The following is a 22,999-nucleotide window of genomic DNA, read 5'->3' on the forward strand; positions in this document are numbered from 1 at the left end:
CTAATGACATCAGGGTTAGAACGCATCTAGCCGTTAATGTCATGTTTAATTTATTGAAAAATGTTGAACTTGAGGAACCTGTGAATTTTTTTTAATATAAGTAACTATGTAACCAAAGCCCAATGTTGTCCAGTCAAATAATGCACCTAAGGCAAATGATTGCACATTGATTTTTATAGTTTAATGACATATACATATACAAGGAATGATAAGCATAAGAAAGCAAGTAACAACATAAAGCTTTTTGCAAATAATGCTAGAATTTACATTTCATATCATATTTATGACCTTCAAATGCCTCCTTCTATCCAGCATCAGACTATGGGGTAGCATTATGTAGACATTAGAAGGGAAATCATTAAGGAATTTTAGTCAAGGTGACTATTCAAAAAGCATTATATTGATGTCTTGCTCTCTGGTTTCTCGTCTATCTTCTTCTCCGTCTAGAGACCGTTTGGACTCTCTGCTGCTGTTGCTGTGATTCTTGAATCTCGACAGATGTGAGTGGTTCGCAGGTAGCTTCTGAACAGCCACATCTAACCACATCTTTGTAGAAGTGAGCTCTTCGCTGACCATTGGCGCACAACATTTCTACTTGTCTTTGAGCAACCTCCAATTCTGTGCAGCAGGTACACTTGTGATCCATACCTTGTGATTCCACTGAATACCTGAAAGGTCATATAAACAATTTTATTATCACAAGATAGACACACATTTACCATTATTAAAATGCAAATTTAATTTTGGAAGAGTAGCACATATGTGGATAAATTGCAGACCCATTCGTTTGTATGGCCCCATGCACATGACCGTGACTTACACGGATCCGTTCGGGGGCCACAAATCCAGACCGCAAAAACTGAGGACAAGTCATTTTACGATCCGGATTTGCGGATTCACCAATACAGGTGAATTGTGTGGATCCGTGAGTCCAAATGACACATGGATGACAAACAAGTGTTTTTTGAGGCCTGATGGACCGCAATGGACCCGTGGTTTTGCAGACCACAAACACGGTCGTGTGTATGAGGTCTTAGGCCTCATGCACTCTGTGTGCCACAATATGGTGCACCATGCGGCACTGTATTACCGATCATTCTCCCCTAGAAACATTGGAGTTACAAACTAAATACTTCCAAAGTCTCTGTATAAAATCAGAACCATACGGGGGAATAGTAGTGCCCCAAAGAAGTGAGTGAACAGATGAGTCCTATGTTACAGCTCAGAAACTGTACAGTGTCATAGTACTGCCATGTGAATGAGCCCTAGATCATAATTACATCAATCATTGTGGAGGCAAGGGAAATATGTATCTGCTCGATATCTCTGACACCACTTATCTTAGAGGGAAGGAAATCAAGGAAAATTCTAATGAGTACAATCAATATTTCACAAACAGACTTTGGGCCAAAGTTCGTCCGTGCCTACAAACTTTTCATATCTATGGATAGCTTTATTACCATTTTAGGTTGTTTTGTGGTGAAAAGTCCTAATGCTAGAAGATGTATGTGTGAATCTAAAATAGTTTAACATTTTGTATAACTTTTTGAGTATGCAAAATCATTTCAAGCATCTGGAATAGTTTTAAAAGTATACAAAACGTGCCCCTTATTTCTAATATTGAAGTCTCAAATTGTTCATATGTAACTGAAATACTGTAGCAGGTTATGGTCATGTTACTTACATTGATGTTCCCATACAAGGTCCTCCGCAGTATGTGAGTTCTACCTCAACTTCGCAGTCATCTTCTTTCAACACAGTCAAGTTCTTGCGAGAGCTGCAGTTTTCAACCACTGGTTTCTCTACTACTTTAACTTCTGCAAATAAAATAGAAATTGTAAACCTTGGCAAATATTCACCACCCAATCTAATAATATTGTAACATGTTTCACTTGATTTAATAAAATTATGTTATATGATTATATTTCTTTAAGGAATTTTTTGGATTTATTAATATGGATCGTCTCAAAATTGGATCTCCAACAATTGTAAGATGTTGTAATACATGATGTCATACTAAATGTTATTCGTTATTTTAACTTGCCTGTCTTAAGTGTGCATGTCTGACAGCAGCCATCTTCGTCAGACTTAACTGATCCCTGGAAGACAAAAAGAAAACTTTAAAATCACATCTACAATTATGTTGCTTTGGCAACAACTGTTCATTTCAAATTTTTGTAATTCAAGGGGAAGTGGCCTTTGATCTAAAAAAAAAAAAAGTCATGGGCATGATCGCAGTGGTAGTCAAGGCGATGGATGTAGCCACAACCTAAGAATTCCACTTCCTCCTAATAGCAATGTAAGGATAACACAAGTCTGAGCTTCTCCTCTTGACTGTGTTGGCAATTAAGGGGGTTCTCTGGGATTTTAATATTGATGTCCTATTCTTAAAGAAGCACTCCACTTTATTTTTTTATTGCACCCTCTATTTGTGCATTGGTGTTTCAGTGGGGTGCTCCTGCAAACACCATGGCTCCTTCATTGTGCTAAACGGAGGGGGTTGGACTCCCACCTGTCAAATATTGATTGCCTATTATAAGGACTAACCCTTTTAATCCTAGATATCTACACACTCCTTGCTATGGAGTGGATGTGCAGAGGCTGGTGACACCATTCTCCAGTGTCTCCCACTCCACCCTACAGTGGAAGTGAAGATGAGGAGTTAAGGGCACAGGGACTAGGTGATTATTTTTCTTATTGCTAAAAAAATTCTAATATTTTTTTATTTAATTTGGAGGCCCAGTATAACTGACCATTCAGGGCTAGGCAGTTTATTTGAGGATAAAGGTAAAATCAACCTCAGACCTGAAATGCAAGTGTACAATATTGGAATTTCCAATACATATGGGTTACAATATTATATATACATGATATTACCTCCTCGCATTTGGAGATGTCCAACTCTTGGCAAACTTTCTTCACTTTGGTCAAAACAGGTTTGCCATCTTCTTCATCACATTCGTAATAACTGCAAGTGCTGCCTTCGGGACGATAGGTGTCTCCAATCTTAAAATGTAATTATTTTTTTTAAATGGGATAATTAAATGAATAAATTAATTAATAAATGGATGTCAATTATAATTGTTTGACACTTTCTAAGCTTTCAAGGCAAGCAGCTCAATGTGACATTTGAGGTCATATTCTAGTTCTGTATACACAGTCTCTAAATTATGAGATGATTTCGCTCTCCGGTTTAAAGCTTGATATTTTTGCACTTACCTGGATCAGAATATGAGTGTCTTCCTTTCCGCTCTCGGCACCCTCTTCATTCTGACCACTCTCTGCATTTCCTCCACTCTCTACCTTCTCCTTCTTCATGGTACATTGCTTTGGCACACATTCACCACAGCATTCTCCTTCCTTTTCAGCATATACAGAGCCCTAGATGAAGTAGAATTTAAAGAAAACAAACTAATAGATTAAATAGTGTTCATTATATCTCATCTTTGTATGAACGATACTTTATTAGATTAGTATAAGCTTTGTTTTTATAATATTTCATCTTTAGCTTTATGGGTCCCAGCAGCCCTACAGATAAGGATGTATTTCTTCTCAATGTTGCTTTCCATTTCTTCTGAATACATCCCTTTCTATGGCTGATCTCTACATAAGCCCAGATGCCATCTTTTCCCGTTCCTCTCTCTTCGGCTATTGGTTACCAACATATACAGTTTCTTATTTCATTCTTATCATTAACTATTATGAATGTTCAATGTCATTTAATAAACAGAACTTGGGAGATCTATGACAATGGGCAAAAAGTCCCTGGATTGGATTTATGCTCCATGGTTGCAAGTAATAATGTCATTTTAAGGGCACGTCAATTTCTGAATATTTGGCATGGTCGCTACTATACAATGCCCTTCTCTACTGTGTACAGCCCATAATTATCTATTAATGTTTTCTCACCTTCTCGCAGGTCTTATCACAGAGGAGTTCCTGACATTTTACAGCATAGAAACCAGATTCATCCTGTTCATCCTTGGAGCATTCACATTTCTGACATGTATTCTTATCTTGTGGGATGGTGGATCCAGGCTGTGCAAAAATATAGAAACAAGGGTAAGACATATAATATGGGTCTATCTTCACTTTTGTTGTATTGCTGTTGATGGCCAGTCATGGACCTTTTTGAGGTTGTCTTTTCATTAGTCCATAAGCTCAGACATTAGTATATATGAACCCCTGCATGTGAACCATACTTTGGGTAGATACAAAGAAAATGTGTTAAATACATGTCAGTGCCAGCGGTGCCCAGCCTAGAAGCTCGACATTATACAAAATTGTTCCCCAAATCAATGATAGAAAAATATGGTGAAGTTGACAACAGATATATGTTTCATGTGTATATATATATATATATACCTGATATATGGTATTGTCCCTTACACAAACTGAATCAGGTTCTGGAAAGGAATACAAAAAAGTTTGTTCAAGCAAACATTTTTTCCCAATATTATCCAAATTTTGTAACATTTACAGGGGGTGTCTATCATATTGCATCATGCAGCATTAATATGGGCATATCATCATATACAATTCAGTATTCTTGTAGAATATCTCTTCATCCTTATTTTTACTATTTTCACTTTTTTTGTATTGAGAAAACATTTTACTTTGTGGAAACAATTATCAAGCAGACTATATGCCATTAAAGGATATTATAATGACTTGTGTGGATACCTAACCTCAGATAATTAACACAAAAATACCTAACAAATAAACCTCAAAATAGTCTGCTACCATGCTTGTTGATGGTTTCCTTGTAGCAGCAGAAGAGTTTTTTATTTATTTTTTACTTTTAAAGGCAAAAAAAAGTGGAAGCAGAAAATGAGGTCATTATTTAGACTTGTTATAATTTTATAATTACTCATTTTCTTATTATGTCCTGAATTTCTCATTGCCTTAATCAGCAAAAAAACAAGATAAAATATTTTTTATTTTTTTTACCCTAACAAGTTTTAACGGTTCCCTTTTGGGACATTTGATAATGTAAAAAGTAAATAGTGCATACCACATGTGATAATGGCACAACAGGCACCAGGGGGCATATAAGATACCACACGATATCCTGTACGACAGTCTGGCATTAAGCATTCACATGGTCCACATTCTGCAAAATAAACATACACGGTCATAATACATATTGCACAGTATACAACGTACTACTACTCTCATTGCGTTAATCATTAGAAGTATCATTTACCTTAAAGGGGTATTTGCATCTTATATAGTGATGACATATCTCTAGGAAATGCCATTACTTTCTAATCAGTGTGGGCACAACCATGGAAACCCCACTGATCCTGAGAATAAAGGAGATTAGAATTGCGGTCTTTCACAATTTTTGCCAGCACAGTGGCTTCCCGACAACTCACTGTTTAGAGAACTGCAGCTTGGTCCCATACAAGTGAATATGGCCAGCTGCATTTCCCTGCACAGTCCAGTGGCCTGTGCAGGGAAAACTTCAAAGCAGTGCAGCTCAGCAGGGGTTCAATTAACACTGATCATTAAAGTGATGGCCTTTTCTAGCAATATTCTATCACTTTATAAGATGGGAATAACCCTTCAATGTTTTATTTGTTTTTATTTTGCCAACAAATATAGCCATTTTTTTATCATATGGAATAGGCTTCTTGTGCTGTAATTTTTTAATTTAATAAAGACATAGTGTAATGCTGTGATGGCGGCTATCCTGGACCCATATAAATGTGGGGGTGTCTTTACTCAGTTGCTGTACAGTGGAAAAGACCCGGAGTAGAGAAGTCATCTAAATCAGTGCATTCATCCATTTCATCAGAAAGCATCCCAAGCACATCCAAAGTAATTTGGAATAATCAAAGAAATATGTTTCTTCCAAATTACCTTTGGTTTAATTTGTGCCCCCTAATCCCTCTAAACGGTAAGATCTCAGAACATTTTGTTTCGGCTGGTTGTCATGTGGAATTGTGTCTACGTTACCAGAGTAGTGATGTGCAGAAATTGCTATATAAATACAGTGCAAAAGAGATAATAGTAATCATCACAGAGATTACTAGAAAACATTTCTGCTAGGGTAGATAACTTCTGTAATACGGCATCTGAATCCAGTTCCACCCCAAATAAACCTCTGTGTGAAAACAGAGGCATGCGGAGTAACAGTAGCTCTCCATAGGCTTTATGGGTGCTTTAATTACGGCTACGTACAACTCAAAGTTTGTGAAGAGTCATAATACAGTCATGTGAATGAGGTCTCAGAAGCAAATGGCCTGGTATAAGCTTGTACCTTCCAGATTTTGACTGCAGGTCATTACGTAACTGGCCGGGGAGGCAGTGTGAGCACAAAAAGCTAGAATGGGGTTTAGGGGGCCCCGTTCTAGAGATAGGTGCAGGTCTTAGAGGTGGGACCCGCATCTATCTGACATTTATGACATATCCTGTGGATATGTCATAAATTTCCTCCATGGGAAAACCCCTTTAATACTTCTCCCAGTTTAGAGGCAGGTACAATGTATCCAGTCCAGACAATCCTCTATAAGCTAAAATCATTTGCTACTCAAATCTCCCTCCTGCCCTGATATGTTGCTACAATGTATCAATCTGGAGTCCAGGCTGTTTAAGGCACAGTAGATTGCCCTAGACAGGATACATAATATTGTAACAAGTATTAGGCCTTATTTACACGAGGGTGTCAAATTTGTGTCTGCAAAAAAACAGACCGTTTTTCAACCATATGAATGTTTGTGTTGCCTCCGTGTACGTTCTGTGTGTCCTTTGTTTTTCCGTCTGTATGTCATCCAATTGCCTCATCTGTTTTCATTCTCTGCAAGCACTTCCTGGGTTCACTTTTTGTTTTGCATCAGTTAGCAACAGATCCAAGAAAAGCAGACAGCACAGACAGCACACGAATGTCGTCCATGTGATGTCTGTTTTTTCACGCACCTATAGAAGTCAATGGCAATTCTGGTCCGCAAAAATGGATGACAGTAGGGCATTCTGTGAGTTTCTTGCAACCGACACACACTTGGTTGAAAAAAAATGATGTGTGAAAAGCCCCATTTACTTGTATGGGGTCATGTGCTGTCTGTTGTTAAAACGATCAGCACAGCAATGAGAAATATGTTTGCGTGAAATAAGGCCTTAGTTCTGTAAAATTTTCAGCCTCTGGATAAAAAATAGAATGTTCCCATCGGCTGACAGCAGGCAGTGATCTTTAAAAAGTGGCACACTTTAGATATTGTACAACAACTTTTATGAGTACCCTCCCAAGTATCCATTTCCTCTGTGAAATATAATATACACATTATTACACAAAATTTACTTAAACATTTTCAATGTTTCACTCCTTATACCACAAAACTGTGACAGGTTATCAGGTTTGTACTTACTGGATTCTGTTGATGTGCCAGGTTCATAAGTTGTACCATTTGAATTAGGGCCGGTAGTAGGTTTCTTGCTAGGTCTACTCAATGGGGGTTTAGTAATGGTTACATCCATTATGTGGTCCTTGTCTGTTGTAGTAGGTGTATTTTCTGATGTAGTAGGTGTATTTTCTGATGAAGTAGGTGTATTTTCTGATGAAGTAGGTGTATTTTCTGATGAAGTAGGTGTATTTTCTGATGTAGTAGGTGTAGCTTCTGTCGTGGAGCATTCTCCTAGAGACCTTTCAATCTGACATGTGCTCGAACAAATTGCATGGAATACGCAGCCTTGGCGATCTTTTTCTTCGTAGATAGTTTCACCTGAAACATAAATTATAAAGCTTTGTAGTGCAGGATATTTTAACATATGTTCATTGAATAAGACACATGTTCTAGTTAATTAACACATTAAAGAGATTTACATTTTAGGACCCTGTAAGTACAGATTGTCTGGTGACTTAGACTCCGACCATTATGTAGACCATATGGCTTTAAAATATTTGACTGCTCTTACAAAATACAGTAAAGCAAAACATTGTGGAACACTCCCAACATCTAGCTCCCTCACAAGCCTTGTGCTTGTTCCTCAACTGGTGTCCTCCTCTTCTGCTAACTGCACTGTGAGGTACAATTTAACATATATATGCCCAATTAACATGTACATAGACACTGCCCAGCATATTCATATGTAAATTGTCTTTTTTTTTTTTTTTTACCTCTGGGCTATGATTAGGCTATCATTGGGCATAGTGCCTAAAGAAAAATCTCGGAGTTGTACAGAGCGGTAATATGGCACAAAGGGCCTACTATAGTACCAAACTGTACCTACATATGCATGATTTCATGCAGAAGCATGCAAAAGTATTTGTGACATGTTCCGTAAAATGCTGTATTATGTAACACTTTTTTCCCTAAAAGCATTGCTTTTCGTAGAGAATATATCCGTAATGTTGTGCTGCAAGAAGCAACATATGGCAGCATATGGAGTGCCCAAAGCTTCATAGCGCAAGACTGCAGGGACTTTGTTTGCTTCTGTACAGCCTCCCGGAAATGGATGCAATATGTTGGCAGCAGTAAGAGAGATCAAGTATACAGAAAACAACAATCCTAGATTTCCTTATGTACAGAATTTCACTATACATAACCATTCAAAAAAAAAAAACAAGTACTTATCAGTATTTAAATTATTGGACCTCACCTGGGGAATACAATATATCATTAACTTTGCAGAAACAGTTTATTGTTGTGCCCGGAATTAAAGTTGGTAGTGAAGTTTCTTCTGGTGTAAGAGTCGTTGTTAATACTTCTGTGCTACCACTTGGTGTTGCAGAAGACTCGGTTACAGGTGAGGATGTCCCAGATGATATAGTTGATGTAGGAGTTGTAGTTGGTTTTCCACATTCCTCAACAAACTTTTTAGAACAACATTCAATTCGTATAGCATAGTCAAAGCACTGTTTGGCTTCATCTGCTTGCTCTTTATTCTTACAAATCAAACCATCTTTTACATTGCATGTCATTACCTGGTCAACATTCTGATAAGAATCTGGATATTTTTCAGGCTTACACTCAATATCATTTTCAATTTCCTCATTTTTACAAATTTCTATTCCCCTAGACCTCAAGTTTTCAGAATTCTCTTTGTCTTCACCACTAATATGTGAAGACGGTTTTTCTGTGTTAAACCATTGTGTCCAGTGACATTCCTTGTCCCTCAGTACTTTACAGCTTGATGTTGTAGTAGGATAATGTGGGCTACTAGACGTAGGGGTTTCAGCAGATGTTGAGCCAATAGGCTTAGATGGATCACCAGATGTTGGGCTACCTGGTGTAGATGTTTGACCAGGTGTTGTGTCTTTGGGTGGTGGAGTTCCACCAGTTGTTGGGCTACCAGGGAGTAAAGTTTCACCAGGTGTTGTGTCTGCAGGTGGTTGAGGTTCACCAGTTGTTGGGCCTCCAGGTGGTAATGTTTCCCCAGGTGTTGTGTCTTTGGGTGGTGAAGTTCCACCAGTTGTTGAGCTACCAGGGGGTAAAGTTTCACCAGGTGTTGTGTCTGTGGGTGGTTGAGGTTCACCAGTTGTTGGGCTTCCAGGGGGTGATGTTTGTCCAGGTGTTGTGTCTTTGGGTGGTGGAGTTCCATCAGTTGTTGGGCTCCCAGGGGGTGATGTTTGGTCAGGTGTTGTGTCTTTGGGTGGTGGAGTTCCACCAGTTGTTGGGCTACCAGGTGGTGAAGTTTCACCAGGTGTTGTGTTTGCGGATGGTTGAGGTTCACCAGTTGTTGCGCTTCCAGGGGGTGATGTTTTGCCAGGTGTTGTGTCTTTGGGTGGTGGAGTTCCACCAGTTGTTGGGCTACCAGGGGGTAAAGTTTCACCAGGTGTTGTGTCTGCAGGTGGTTGAGGTTCACCAGTTGTTGGGCCTCCAGGTGGTAATGTTTCCCCAGGTGTTGTGTCTTTGGGTGGTGGAGTTCCACCAGTTGTTGGGCTACCAGGGGGTAAAGTTTCACCAGGTGTTGTGTCTGCAGGTGGTTGAGGTTCACCAGTTGTTGGGCCTCCAGGTGGTAATGTTTCCCCAGGTGTTGTGTCTTTGGGTGGTGAAGTTCCACCAGTTGTTGAGCTACCAGGGGGTAAAGTTTCACCAGGTGTTGTGTCTGTGGGTGGTTGAGGTTCACCAGTTGTTGGGCTTCCAGGGGGTGATGTTTGTCCAGGTGTTGTGTCTTTGGGTGGTGGAGTTCCATCAGTTGTTGGGCTCCCAGGGGGTGATGTTTGGTCAGGTGTTGTGTCTTTGGGTGGTGGAGTTCCACCAGTTGTTGGGCTACCAGGTGGTGAAGTTTCACCAGGTGTTGTGTTTGCGGATGGTTGAGGTTCACCAGTTGTTGCGCTTCCAGGGGGTGATGTTTCCCCAGGTGTTGTGTCTTTGGGTGGTGAAGTTCCACCAGTTGTTGAGCTACCAGGGGGTAAAGTTTCACCAGGTGTTGTGTCTGTGGGTGGTTGAGGTTCACCAGTTGTTGGGCTTCCAGGGGGTGATGTTTGTCCAGGTGTTGTGTCTTTGGATGGTGGAGTTCCATCAGTTGTTGGGCTCCCAGGGGGTGATGTTTGGTCAGGTGTTGTGTCTTTGGGTGGTGGAGTTCCACCAGTTGTTGGGCTACCAGGTGGTGAAGTTTCACCAGGTGTTGTGTTTGCGGATGGTTGAGGTTCACCAGTTGTTGCGCTTCCAGGGGGTGATGTTTTGCCAGGTGTTGTGTCTTTGGGTGGTGGAGTTCCACCAGTTGTTGAGCTACCAGGGGGTAAAGTTTCACCAGGTGTTGTGTCTGCGGGTGGTTGAGGTTCACCAGTTGTTGGGCTTCCAGGGGGTATTGTTTCGCCAGGTGTTGTGTCTTTGGGTAGTGGCGTTCCTCCAGTTGTTGGGCTACCAGGTGGTGAAGTTTCACCAGGTGTTGTGTCTGCGGTTGGTTGAGGTTCACCAGTTGTTGGGCTTCCAGGGGGTGATGTTTGTCCAAGTGTTGTGTCTTTGGGTGGTGGAGTTCCACCAGTTGTTGGGCTCCCAGGGGGTGATGTTTGGTCAGGTGTTGTGTCTTTGGGTGGTGAAGTTCCACCAGTTGTTGAGCTACCAGGGGGTAAAGTTTGACCAGGTGTTGTGTCTGTGGGTGGTTGAGGTTCACCAGTTGTTGGGCTTCCAGGGGAAGATGTTTGTCCAGGTGTTGTGTCTTTGGGTGGTGGAGTTCCACCAGTTGTTGGGCTCCCAGGGGGTGATGTTTGGTCAGGCGTTGTGTCTTTGGGTGGTGGAGTTCCACCAGTTGTTGGGCTACCAGGTGGTGAAGTTTCACCAGGTGTTGTGTTTGCAGATGGTTGAGGTTCACCAGTTGTTGCGCTTCCAGGGGGTGATGTTTTGCCAGGTGTTGTGTCTTTGGGTGGTGGAGTTCCACCAGTTGTTGAGCTACCAGGGGGTAAAGTTTCACCAGGTGTTGTGTCTATGGGTGGTTGAGGTTCACCAGTTGTTGGGCTTCCAGGGGGTAATGTTTCCCCAGGTGTTGTGTCTTTAGGTGGTGAAGTTCCACCAGTTGTTGAGCTACTAGGGGGTAAAGCTTCACCAGGTGTTGTGTCTGCGGTTGGTTGAGGTTCACCAGTTGTTGGGCTTCCAGGGGGTGATGTTTGTCCAAGTGTTGTGTCTTTGGGTGGTGGAGTTCCACCAGTTGTTGGGCTCCCAGGGGGGGATGTTTGGTCAGGTGTTGTGTCTTTGGGTGGTGGAGTTCCACCAGTTGTTGAGCTACCAGGGGGTAAAGTTTCACCAGGTGTTGTGTCTGCGGGTGGTTGAGGTTCACCAGTTGTTGGGCTTCCAGGGGGTGATGTTTGTCCAGGTGTTGTGTCTTTGGGTGGTGGAGTTCCACCAGTTGTTGGGCTCCCAGGGGGTTTTGTTTGGTCAGGTGTTGTGTCTTTGGGTGGTGAAGTTCCACCAGTTGTTGGGCTACCAGGGGGTGAAGTTTCACCAGGTGTTGTGTCTGCGGGTGGTTGAGGTCCACCAGTTGTTGGGCTTCCAGGATGTGATGTTAGGCCAGGTGTTGTGTCTTTGGGTGGTGGAGTTCCACCAGTTGTTGGGCTACCAGGGGGTAACGTTTCACCAGGTGTTGTGTCTGCGGGTGGTTGAGGTTCACCAGTTGTTGGGCTTCCAGGGGGTGATGTTGGGCCAGGTGTTGTGTCTTTGGGTGGTGGAGTTCCACCAGTTGTTGGGCTACCAGGGGGTAACGTTTTACCAGGTGTTGTGTCTGCGGGTGGTTGAGGTTCACCAGTTGTTGGGCTTCCAGGGGGTAATGTTTGTCCTGTTGTTGGGTCTTTGGGTGGTGGAGTTCCACCAGTTGTTGGGCTACCAGGCAGTGATGTTTGGCTAGGTGTTGTGTCTTTGGGTGGTGGAGTTTCACCAGTTGTTTGGCTTCCAGGGGATGAAGTTTGGCTAGGTGTTGTGTCTTTGGGTGGTGGAGTTTCACCAGTTGTTTGGCTTCCAGGGGATGAAGTTTGACTAGGTGTTGTGCCTTTTGGTGGAGGGGTTTCACCAGATGTTCCAGGTGATTGAGATGTGCTGCCTGGTTCCTCAGCTGTAGTTGTCTCTCCAGATGTTGAGCTGCCCGGGGGTGAGGGTTGACCAGGTGTAGACCCGCTTGGACCTTGTGAGGGAGGCTCTGTTATGGAAGTTGTTAAAGCATTTCCTGTTACTTGAGTAGATGATGGTGAAGTGGGAGAGGGTGTTGTTTTTCCACAGGATTCAACAAACTTTTTAGAACAGCACTCAAATCTGATTGCATAGTCAAAACACACTTTGTTTTCACCTGTTTGTTCAGTGTTTTTACAAACCAATCCATCTTTTAAATTACAAATTGATTTTTGTCCAATATCTTTATAATTCAAATCTGGGTATTGAGCAGCTTTGCATTCAATTTTATTTTCCACTTCCTCATTTTTACAAACGTCAATTCCCTTAGATTTCAGCTTTCCTGAATTTTCAATGTCTTCACCATTGGCATCTGATGAAGGATTTTCTGTGTTATGCCAGTCTGTCCAGTGACATTCACTCTGTCTAAATTTCTCACAGCTGGTAGTTGTAGCAGGGGGAGTAGAAGCACCTTCTGTATTTGTGGTAGAAGATGTTGTTTTTGGAGCAGATGTGACACCTGTGCTACTTGTTGGAGATCTTGTAGATGTATCACCAGTTGATAAAGATTCAAGGCTACTAGGTGGTGTGGATTCTACTGAAGAAGTCTCAATCTCACTAACTGAAGTTGTAGTAGTTAGTGCAGTTGTGGGTGTTCCAACTTTCTCACAGTACTCTGCACAACATTCAAACCGTATTTTATAATTGTAACATTTTTCTTTCTTCTTCTGGTTTTTATTCAAACAGCTTAACCCATTTGCCAGGTCACAAGTCATTTTTTGCTGATTGTCTGACACTGTTTCACCCTCTTTATCAATAGCCTCACATTCAATATTGTGCTCAACTTCGTTTTGTTTGCAAATTTGAAAACCTTTCGCTTTTATGTCTTCAGCGTTTTCAGTATCTCCTCCATCACCTTTAGGATTGGGAGCATGGTTGTCATACCATAAAGTCCAGTGACATTCCATTTTTTTTATGCAATCTGTTGTAGGCAATGATGTGGCAGATGTGACTTCAGATGCGGTTGAACTTGGAGAAGGGATTACTTCAGTGCTACTGCCTGGAGAAGTTTCAGATGTACCAGGAAGTTTAGTGCCACTAACTGATGTTGAAGGGGATGATGTTTTAGAGCCTAATGTAGAAGTTTTTGTTACAGAAGTAGTTGTTGGCACGGTTGTACCTTCAGTAGATGAGGGTGTTGTGGATTCACCACAAGATTTTGCAAACTTTTCTGAACAACATTCAATTCTTATACTGTAGTCATGGCAGTTTTCTTCAGCCTGATCTTGATTCTTACAAATCAAGCCATCTTTTACATTACAAGTAGTTTTTTGGGCCTGTGTTTGTTCAGATGCTATTTCAGAATATTGTTGAGCCTTGCATTCAATTTGATTTTCAACTTCACCCTGCTTACAGACTTCTAATCCTATAGACTTTAATTGATCAGAATTTTCTCTTTCTTCACCAGTAAGTTCTGTAGATGGCTGATTTTCATTAAACCACTGACTCCAGCGACATTCTAATGCTCTTTCATTTTCACAGTTCTTGGGGGAAGATAAAGAAGGTTTGGTAAACGAGCTTGTGGTAGGCGCAGAGGATTGAGTTGCTACTGGGCTAGATGTGGTAGATGTTACAACTGGTTCACAATATGATGCACAGCACTGAACCCTTATTCTGTAATTATGACACTTTTCTTTACTTTTTTGATCTCTGTTTCTGCAAGTCAATCCATTTCCCAAGACACAGGTTAGAATTTGTTGATTATTAGCAATTGTTACTCCTTCATTGTCAATGGCTTCACATTCTATTTTATGTTTAACTTCTTGCTCCGTACATATCTCATACCCTTTTGATTTAATATCTTCTGGACTTTCACTGTCTCCACCATCACTTTTCTGTGTAGGGCTATTGATATCATACCAGGGTGTCCAGCGGCATTCCATTTTATATGAACATGTTGTTGTTGAAGTAGAAGAGGTTGTAACTTCAGATGATGATGATGTTAAAGGAGGGGATGTGCCTTCTGGTGGGGTAGTTATTTCATTACCGGGCTTTCCTGTAGGTAATACGCCTGTAGACATTTCTGGTAGTGATGTGGTGGATGTTCCTTGAGTTGTTGCTTCGCTAGAAATGATCGGAGGCTCGGAAGTTTCACTTGTTGATATTGCAGGTGTAGGCACTGGTTCACAAATTTCTTCACAGCACAAAACCCTTATTCTGTAGTTGTAGCATTTTTCTTTCCCTACTTGCTCTCTATTTTTGCAGTTCACACCACCTTCCAAATTGCAACTAAACTTTTGACTGTTATCAATAATAGGTACACCTATTTTGTCTACTGCTTCACATTCAATCTTGTCTTCAACTTCTCTGCTATTACAAACTTCTATGCCCTTTGATTTTATATCTTCAATGCTTTCAATGTCTCCATCATCACTTTTTGTGCTAGGCTCATTATTATCAAACCATTGTGTCCAGCGACATTCCATCTTATATACACACAGAGTTGTTTGTGAAGGTGGGACTTCAGATGATGTTGTAGGAATAGAAGGTTTTTCAGTTGATAATGTTGAAGGTGTTGATGGTGGAGGTCTTGTGGAAGTTTGTTGTGAAGCAGTGGTTATTCCCTGGGTTACTGTAGTTTCTGGTTCTGGCATTTCAGTTGTGGTTACTTGAGGTGTTTGTATTGGTAAGCAAACTTTTTGACAACATTCAATCCGTATTTGATAGTTATAACACTTCTCTTTCTTATTTTGATCTCTGTTTTTACATATCAGCCCATCGTTCAGATCGCAACTAAATATTTGATTGTTTCCCTCAATAGGTAGTGCTTTATCATCCATAGCTTCACACTGTATTTTGTTTTCAACTTCCTGCTTTGTACAAACTTGAGTTCCTTTAGATGTAATGTCATCAACACTTTCAGTCTCTCCTCCATCACTTCTGGTATTAGGTGCATTCTTATCATACCATGGAGTCCAACGACATTCCATCTTATATACACAGTTTGTTGTTGGAGAGGTTGCAGAAGCCGCTGGGCTAGATGGCCCAGAGGATGAAGGGACAGGCTCTTGAGGTGTTGTCATCTCTGAAGATGTAAGCTCAGGTGATGTTGTTTCTGTGTCAGATGGATGGGATGTTCCAGAGGAAGTAGAACTTGTGCTGAGAGGTGTTTGTGAATTTGACTCAACAGGCAAAGATGTTGGGGATTCTTTAGATGTGGGAGATGGTGTTTTCAATTCAACAGTAGAACTTGTTGGAGATGGACTAGTTGTACATTCCCTATACTTACAACATTCTATCCTTATTTCATAATTGTAACACAAAGGTGGATTCTTGCTATTGAGACAAACTAGACCATTTCTTCGACTACATGTCACATCTTGAGTTAAATCTGCTAGTGCTTGCTGAGGATATTCTTTTGCTCTGCATTCTACATTCCTTGGATTTTTACACACTTTGTGACCTTGATTCTCAATATCCTCAAATCGTTCAAAATCTCCTTCATTGTTTTCAGGTTTGCTCACATCATACCATTCTGACCAAGTACACTCATGTGCCTCAACACAAGCAGTGGGTGAAACTGAAAAATAGGATAAAAAAAATGGGTAAGCTACAGTAATTACAATTCAATACATTAGTATTTAGCAAATATAATGATAAAATATATGAGATAGATAGATAGATAGATAGATAGATAGATAGATAGATAGATAGATAGATAGATAGATAGATAGATAGATAGATAGATAGATAGATAGATAGATAGATAGATAGATAGATAGATAGATGATAGATGGATAGATAGATAGATAGATAGATAGATAGATAGATAGATAGATAGATAGATAGATAGATAGATAGATAGATAGATAGATAGATAGATAGATAGATAGATAGATAGAATACAAACTAAGCAATAAATATTGCCAGGTCTCTTAGAAACTTAAAGGGGTATTTCCATCTCAGACATTTATGTCATATCCGCAGAATATGCTATACATGACACTCGTCCAAACCTGGTGAGGCCAGAGGTGGAGTCTGTATCTATGAGAGATTTATGGCATTTTTTGGGTATGTCATAAATGTCTAACATGGGAATACTTCTTTAAGTGAAAATAGTTTAAATTATTCTTCTTACATTTTCTATTAAAAGAATGAGATAAAAAAATAAACCTCATAGAGCATTAGAGGATTATTGTTCAAAATAGTATAGATCATGGCGTTTTATAGGCAGAATACCTGATGGAACTTCTCCTGAAGTATTTGAATCACCAGTGGAAGAAGTTGGCGTTTCAGAAGTTGAAGGAATTGGTTGTTCTGTGCTTTTTCCACCACTTGGAGTGCCAGAAGATGTTGAGGAACCTTCATAAGCAGTTGATGGTGTAGTATGACTTGGTTCTCCAGATGAACGTGAAGGACTGAAGTCAAACTGTGTGGGTGGAACTGTGGTAGTTGGGCAAAGGCCAACAGTTCTTTGTATAGTTGAATTATCTGAACAAATGGCATTGAAACAACCACCAGTTCCGTCAGCTGTGTAATAGACTATATCTCCTGGCAGAAATTCTTTGCCTTCATATTTGCAACAAGCTTGTTTTGGAAAAAAAACAAACATAAAAGATTAATATTTTTCAGCAAATGATCACAATTATCTTACTTGAAATTCAATTATTTCACTTAACTACTTAGAACATTGCATACTGTGTAATAAATATCTTATGAAAGGGTTTTTTAGCTGATATTAATAACACATTAAATGCTGACAGATAGTATATCTATAAAGCTTTCTACGGTAAAGGGGAGGGGGTAACTATATGCCAATAATTCTTATGTCCCTAGAATAAATTTACTATTTCACATTTCGGAAATGCAATGTTGTGTTCACATTTGCATTGAAGATTAGTGGCAAATTGTGACAAATTTGACGGGAAAAATAGCGCTGCATGCAATACTTCTTTTTCCCATCAAATTGACGGAAATCTGGACGGAAGCCGACGGACTTCATTAACAACAAATGGGATCCATTGGGGGCAGTGGTGTCCACTGCATAACAGATCTGGCACTGCATTGTGGCTTCTATTATAAATGGAATCTGCGATGCATATAAGAACAGAGCCTAACATCTACAACATAACAATTATTCTGTATACAGATGTAGCATTCTTTAACTTGACTATGCGTTAAATACCATGTGCCAAGAAACTTTACCTTGACTTTTTCAATGGCTTTTCAATGGCATTTGTTGGGTGATATAACACTGCAGCACATTATCAGAGTCAAGTTAAACTTTGCTACATCTGGATAATGAATGAATGATATGTAAAATACGGTGTATCTAATCTACAGTGTTTTACAATAATATTTCATACCTGGTGCTTGGGTACATTCTCTTCCATTTTCTGTGCATTTGCTATAAAACAGAATAGAAGTATTACTATTTTTCTGTAGTGGAATCGCCAGGATAACATAGACTGGAAGTGTATGGAAAATGCATAAATCTGTTTTTTGCAATGTGGTTGTAATGCGATTTTCTGATACCACACTAAAATTACATACTTTTCCTCTAATATAAATAAACGCATAATTACCACATTATAATTGATTACTTGTAGCTGTAATGTGGTTGCATTTTTCCCTATAAAAGTCTATGGGGAAAAAAAAGACTTCATAATCTTGTGGTTACCGGAGCAGTTAGAGCATGCAGCAGTCTGAAATAACACTACACAGCTCTAAAACCACACGTCTGATAACTGCAACATGTGGACAACACTATTTAAGATTTTTTTTTTTTTTTATGTATTTCAACCTGAACCTGTAACCATAGTTATTTGCTTATGATTCATGATAGAAAAAATCCAGATCAACAACGTAGGGTAATGCAAATTCTTGAACAACAAGATGAAGAGGCATTTCAAACCTCCCTTCCACTTAATCAATCTACAAAATCGCTTAGGTAAAGGGAATGGAGTGGTTGTAACCTATTCAAGAGCAATTGGAGGGTTCCAAAACTTGCCATATATGCAGATTTTCTGTAATATTTAAACTCCTTCCATCTTTCTAACTGTAAAAACTCAGACTTACATATGGAATCAAAGATCTATCTATATAGATAGATAGATATCCAAGAAGAAAATTCAGCAGCACTCCAATGATCAAGGTGAAAAAAAAGTGAAATTTATTGTGCCAACATGGCAATGCAACGTTTCCGTCCCACCTTGGGACCTTTCTCAAGCATGGGACCTTTCTCAAGGTGGGACGGAAACGTTGCATTGCCATGTTGGCACAATAAATTTCACTTTTTTTTCACCTTGATCATTGGAGTGCTGCTGAATTTTCTTCTTGGATATGCGTATGGTCTTTTGATCGGGACTATCAGCTGGCACCCTTCATTACTGGAATTTGTACGTTGAAATAGAGTGCTGCCGTTTTTTCTACTGGTAGATAGATAGATAGATAGATAGATAGATAGATAGATAGATAGATAGATAGATAGATAGATAGATAGATAGATAGATAGATAGATAGATAGATAGATAGATTTAAAAAAAACTTATATCGAGGTATGCATTTAACACTCTTACCAAACAGAACATGTGGTTAGACCTGGCATCTTCTCTCCTGGTTTATACTCTTCTCCATATTCATCGTAACAGTTACATGATGCAACACAACGCATGGACTCCTCGTCAAAGAAAGGTCTTTCTTCTGGACACGTAGGGTAGCAACCTGAAGTGAAGAGATATCAATATGGGTACAATGAGAAACTTTCACACATATACCGTATATATCGGCGTACAAGACGACTTTTTACACCCTTAAAAAAATTTCAAAAGTGTGGGGTCGTCTTATATGCCGGATATTGTCTACATTAGGGATGCACATTGCAGCCGCACAGCTCAGTATAATACACATGAATGTATGGGAGCGCGGCTGCGGCTGTGTAATTCAGCCACAGCCCCGCTCCTGAGTCATGATAAGTTCGCGGGGTCAGGATGATGCAATGCGGCCAGCGCTGCACTAATGAGCGGCGGCACTGGAGACAGAACATGGCGGGCGCGCTACAAAACACCCCCATGTTCTGTCTTCAGTGCCTGAACTACCGCTCATTAGTGCAGCGCCGGCCGCATCACCTCATGCTGACCGCGCACACACTTCCTGTCAGGAGTGGGGCAATGGCTGTATTACACAGCCGCAGCCCCGCTCTATAACGGCGGAGATCAGAGAAACCGCTCATCTCCGCCGTTCTTCCCCTGAATGCTGCGATCACAGCTGACTGCAGCATTCAGGGGAAAGTGAGAAGGGGGGATGCCCCTGGATCGCGTCACAGGGAATTCCTGTGACGCGACCGAGGGCCATACCATATATGGGCAGACAGCCCAGGGTCTATTGAAGGACCCCAGGGCTGTCTTACCATATTTCATGTTGTTAGGACATACCCAAGTATGTCCTAACAACTGCCTGTGTATTATCCGTCCACAGGTTAATGTACTGGCATATATCTGATATATGTCAGTACATTAAAGTTTAAAAATAAAGTAAAAACAAAGTATTGTTAAATGTAAAAAAAAATACACCTTCACCTTTTTTACAATAAACATTAAAATAAGTCTCAATACATAAAATACACACATTCAGTAATGGCGCGGACAACAATGTTTTTGCATCATTTATGATGTGTACGCTGTAAAAAGGGCCCGCCCTTTCCTCTCATTCCCTGCCTCTCAGATCTCGCGCGATGAAGCAGCCTATCTGCGCATGCGCGAGTTCAAAGAGACAGAGAGTCCTGGGTCCTGCCGCCGATGGCCATAGTGAAGCGCTCCTGCACGAAATGGTGAGTATATCTTAAATTCTATATTTTAAGGGTAAAAGTTGGGGGTCGTCTTATACGCCCAGTCGTCTTATACGCCGACATATACGGTACTATGACTTCAGCTACATAATAAACTATTGATTAATGTACTCATTTGAAGAACCTCAGTTTATTGGGCACAATGTCCAAACTAATTCACCAATGTCTAATATAAGTTATGTAGGTGCTATTTAGCAATACTCACAAATGTTAGAAGACAATATATTATATTCAAATGTAATTTAACTGCATATTCTAAAACACAAGTTCTCAATCATTTTTTTCTGGGCCTCACCAGTCAGACTGAACAGGGTGATGCCTGGGACTCACCAATAGGCCACTGTCACACTGTAGTATTTTGGATCAGTATTTGTAAGCCAAAACTAGAAGTGGGAACATAACACGGAAGAGATGCAAATCTTTCTATTATACTTTTATGTTTATGTGCCACTCCTAGTTTTGGCTTACAAATGCTGATGCAAAATACTGACGAAAAAATACTGCCATGTAACAAAGGTCTTAGTCATAGTTCATGGCTAAAGTTTCAAAACTTCTTTCCTAAACCCAGTAGAACATTAAAATAAGTATAAAAGAGGTTCATTATGTTGCTAAACTAGAGATTGGTGCAACCATAAAAAGGCCTGTAAAGCCTATAATTACATCTGTCAAAACTGCCCCTTCAACTAGCTGCTCCTCATCAACAACTGGGGGGCACCTCACAACTGAGGCAGCTTGAGAAGCGCTTTTCAAAAATAAGCCCCAACATTGGCTTTCTTCACGCCTCTAAAGGGGTTAAAAAAGAGACAAACAGCTGATTGCCGCAGGTCAAGCTGAGGGGACTCGTGATATTATTGGATAAAGTTTTGCATGGCCACATATTTATACTGTATTGACAACTGTTGAATTCCAGAGTTACATTGTTACATATATAGTTAGTACTATTGAAAAAAGACATATGTACATCAAGTTCAGCCAAGGAATGGGAGAAAATGGTGCCAATTGAAATGGACAACCAAGTAATGCATTGCCCGACTGAGTCTGCCAAAGAGGAATATCCTCTAGATAAGTAACTTTCCAAACCGTCTAGTAGAGAGAGTCCTGACTCTCTATGATTTTTATACGCCCTAGTAGGACACATGGACAGGGATTGGCCTTAGTCAATATTTTTAATTGTCCCATATGAGGCGAAAGGTGAAATATCCACAAATCAACATGGATTTGTATACCAATACGTAACTAGTTGGATTAAATGTTTCATTAGTATTATCTACATAGATGGACCTCTAAAACAATTTATGGAAATCGTCAGTTTTTTGTAAATAAATAAATAAATAAAGCACTTACCTTCTAAGCCAATGAGTTTGTTTAAGCAAACTCCAGTTGGATTCATACAAGTCTTCAAACATGGAGCACCACATGCTTTGTAGTGCCATTCACAATGGCCTTGTTCGTTGTAGAAATCACAAAATACAGCTGAGGAGGGAAGCAATTGAAAAGCATTTCAACTGGTGTACAGTATTTGAGGCAAGCAGCAGTAATAAATGAAGCCTCATTCACACTTATAGATTCCAAAAGTTTTCGACTGTTCATCAATTTTTTATGTTTACATCCATTTGGTGAATGGAAAACATCAATTATGGCTCATATCTAGCCATATGAAAGGCCGGTATTGCAGCTGACATTGCAACTCAGCCCCCATTAGTTTCAATAGGAATGAGCTGCAATACCAGACTCAGCCCATGGTCAAGGCTAGCTCTGTTTCTGAAAAATACTTGAATTAATGATAACACACACATGTTCTATGCAATAAATAGGTTAATTAATCCAGACAAATTATTTGATATTTGTCATATACAGGGATTAAAAACTCTTCCAAAATGTTATCTTGATTTTTGCAAGAGAAAAACACTCACGGCAAATATTTGGAGTTCTCCACCTGATACATTCACCAGCCTCACTGCAAGCCTGGGCGTAAGATGCAACAGCAGTACAGAAGCAATCGCAGTCTCCACCGCTGTCACAAGCACACGCATCGTTGACACAAGCTTCATAGTACTTAACAGGGTCAACCTGATTATAGAAAATAAAGACGATATTATGAATGGTGTAAGAAGACAAAGGTATTTTTTATGGATTTGCTTAGGGCCAGTTTTGGAAATGTTATGGTTTTTTTAATTCTATTTGAGAAGCAATGGGTCAATAAAAAGAACAGTATGACAACAAAAACAATAAAAAATGAACTGCACCATATTTATAATGCTGAAATAAGTTTGTTCTCACCAGACCATGACAGGAAGCAAATGCACCACTAGTGATGATACTACATTGTTTTTGGGACCATGCTTTTTTATATGGGTTGGAGGCACAGGTATCTTTAATTTCCACAGCATTGGGGCATCTCTCAGAAAGCTTCCAACTGTTGCCAAACTCAACCACATCTCCAACCACGGACTGACTTCTGGTTATATAGTCATTGGCAGCGTTTCCATCGTAGTTACCACAAAGACCACAGACTTTTCCCTGGAAAGCAAAAAGTTTGAATTAGATATTACATTACTTGAGTCATTGGTACTAGCTTATTTATTAAGAAAACAAAAATGAAATTAACTCTTGC

General features: G+C 40.1%; 1 protein-coding gene across 1 annotated transcript in view; it reads right to left on the reverse strand.

Moving 5' to 3' along the window:
• Positions 1–344: 344 nt before the first annotated feature.
• The window catches only part of LOC142660181 (uncharacterized), a 40,403-nt gene continuing 17,748 nt past the window's right edge, over positions 345–22,999 (reverse strand). Inside the window, exons 27-43 of the mRNA XM_075836761.1 lie at positions 22,666–22,905; positions 22,299–22,455; positions 21,730–21,858; positions 19,118–19,262; positions 17,906–17,946; positions 16,779–17,126; positions 8,599–16,119; positions 7,589–7,721; positions 7,368–7,483; positions 5,015–5,113; positions 4,366–4,406; positions 3,910–4,038; positions 3,220–3,381; positions 2,878–3,006; positions 2,045–2,099; positions 1,685–1,817; positions 345–668 (exon numbers count right to left, since the gene is read on the reverse strand). Of these exons, the coding sequence (XP_075692876.1) occupies positions 428–668; positions 1,685–1,817; positions 2,045–2,099; positions 2,878–3,006; positions 3,220–3,381; positions 3,910–4,038; positions 4,366–4,406; positions 5,015–5,113; positions 7,368–7,483; positions 7,589–7,721; positions 8,599–16,119; positions 16,779–17,126; positions 17,906–17,946; positions 19,118–19,262; positions 21,730–21,858; positions 22,299–22,455; positions 22,666–22,905 (9,819 nt within the window). The 3' untranslated portion in view covers positions 345–427. The remainder of the gene's footprint in view (positions 669–1,684; positions 1,818–2,044; positions 2,100–2,877; positions 3,007–3,219; positions 3,382–3,909; positions 4,039–4,365; positions 4,407–5,014; positions 5,114–7,367; positions 7,484–7,588; positions 7,722–8,598; positions 16,120–16,778; positions 17,127–17,905; positions 17,947–19,117; positions 19,263–21,729; positions 21,859–22,298; positions 22,456–22,665; positions 22,906–22,999) is intronic.

Source organism: Rhinoderma darwinii, chromosome 9 (assembly GCF_050947455.1).
Source record: "Rhinoderma darwinii isolate aRhiDar2 chromosome 9, aRhiDar2.hap1, whole genome shotgun sequence".
Taxonomy (NCBI): domain Eukaryota; kingdom Metazoa; phylum Chordata; class Amphibia; order Anura; family Rhinodermatidae; genus Rhinoderma; species Rhinoderma darwinii.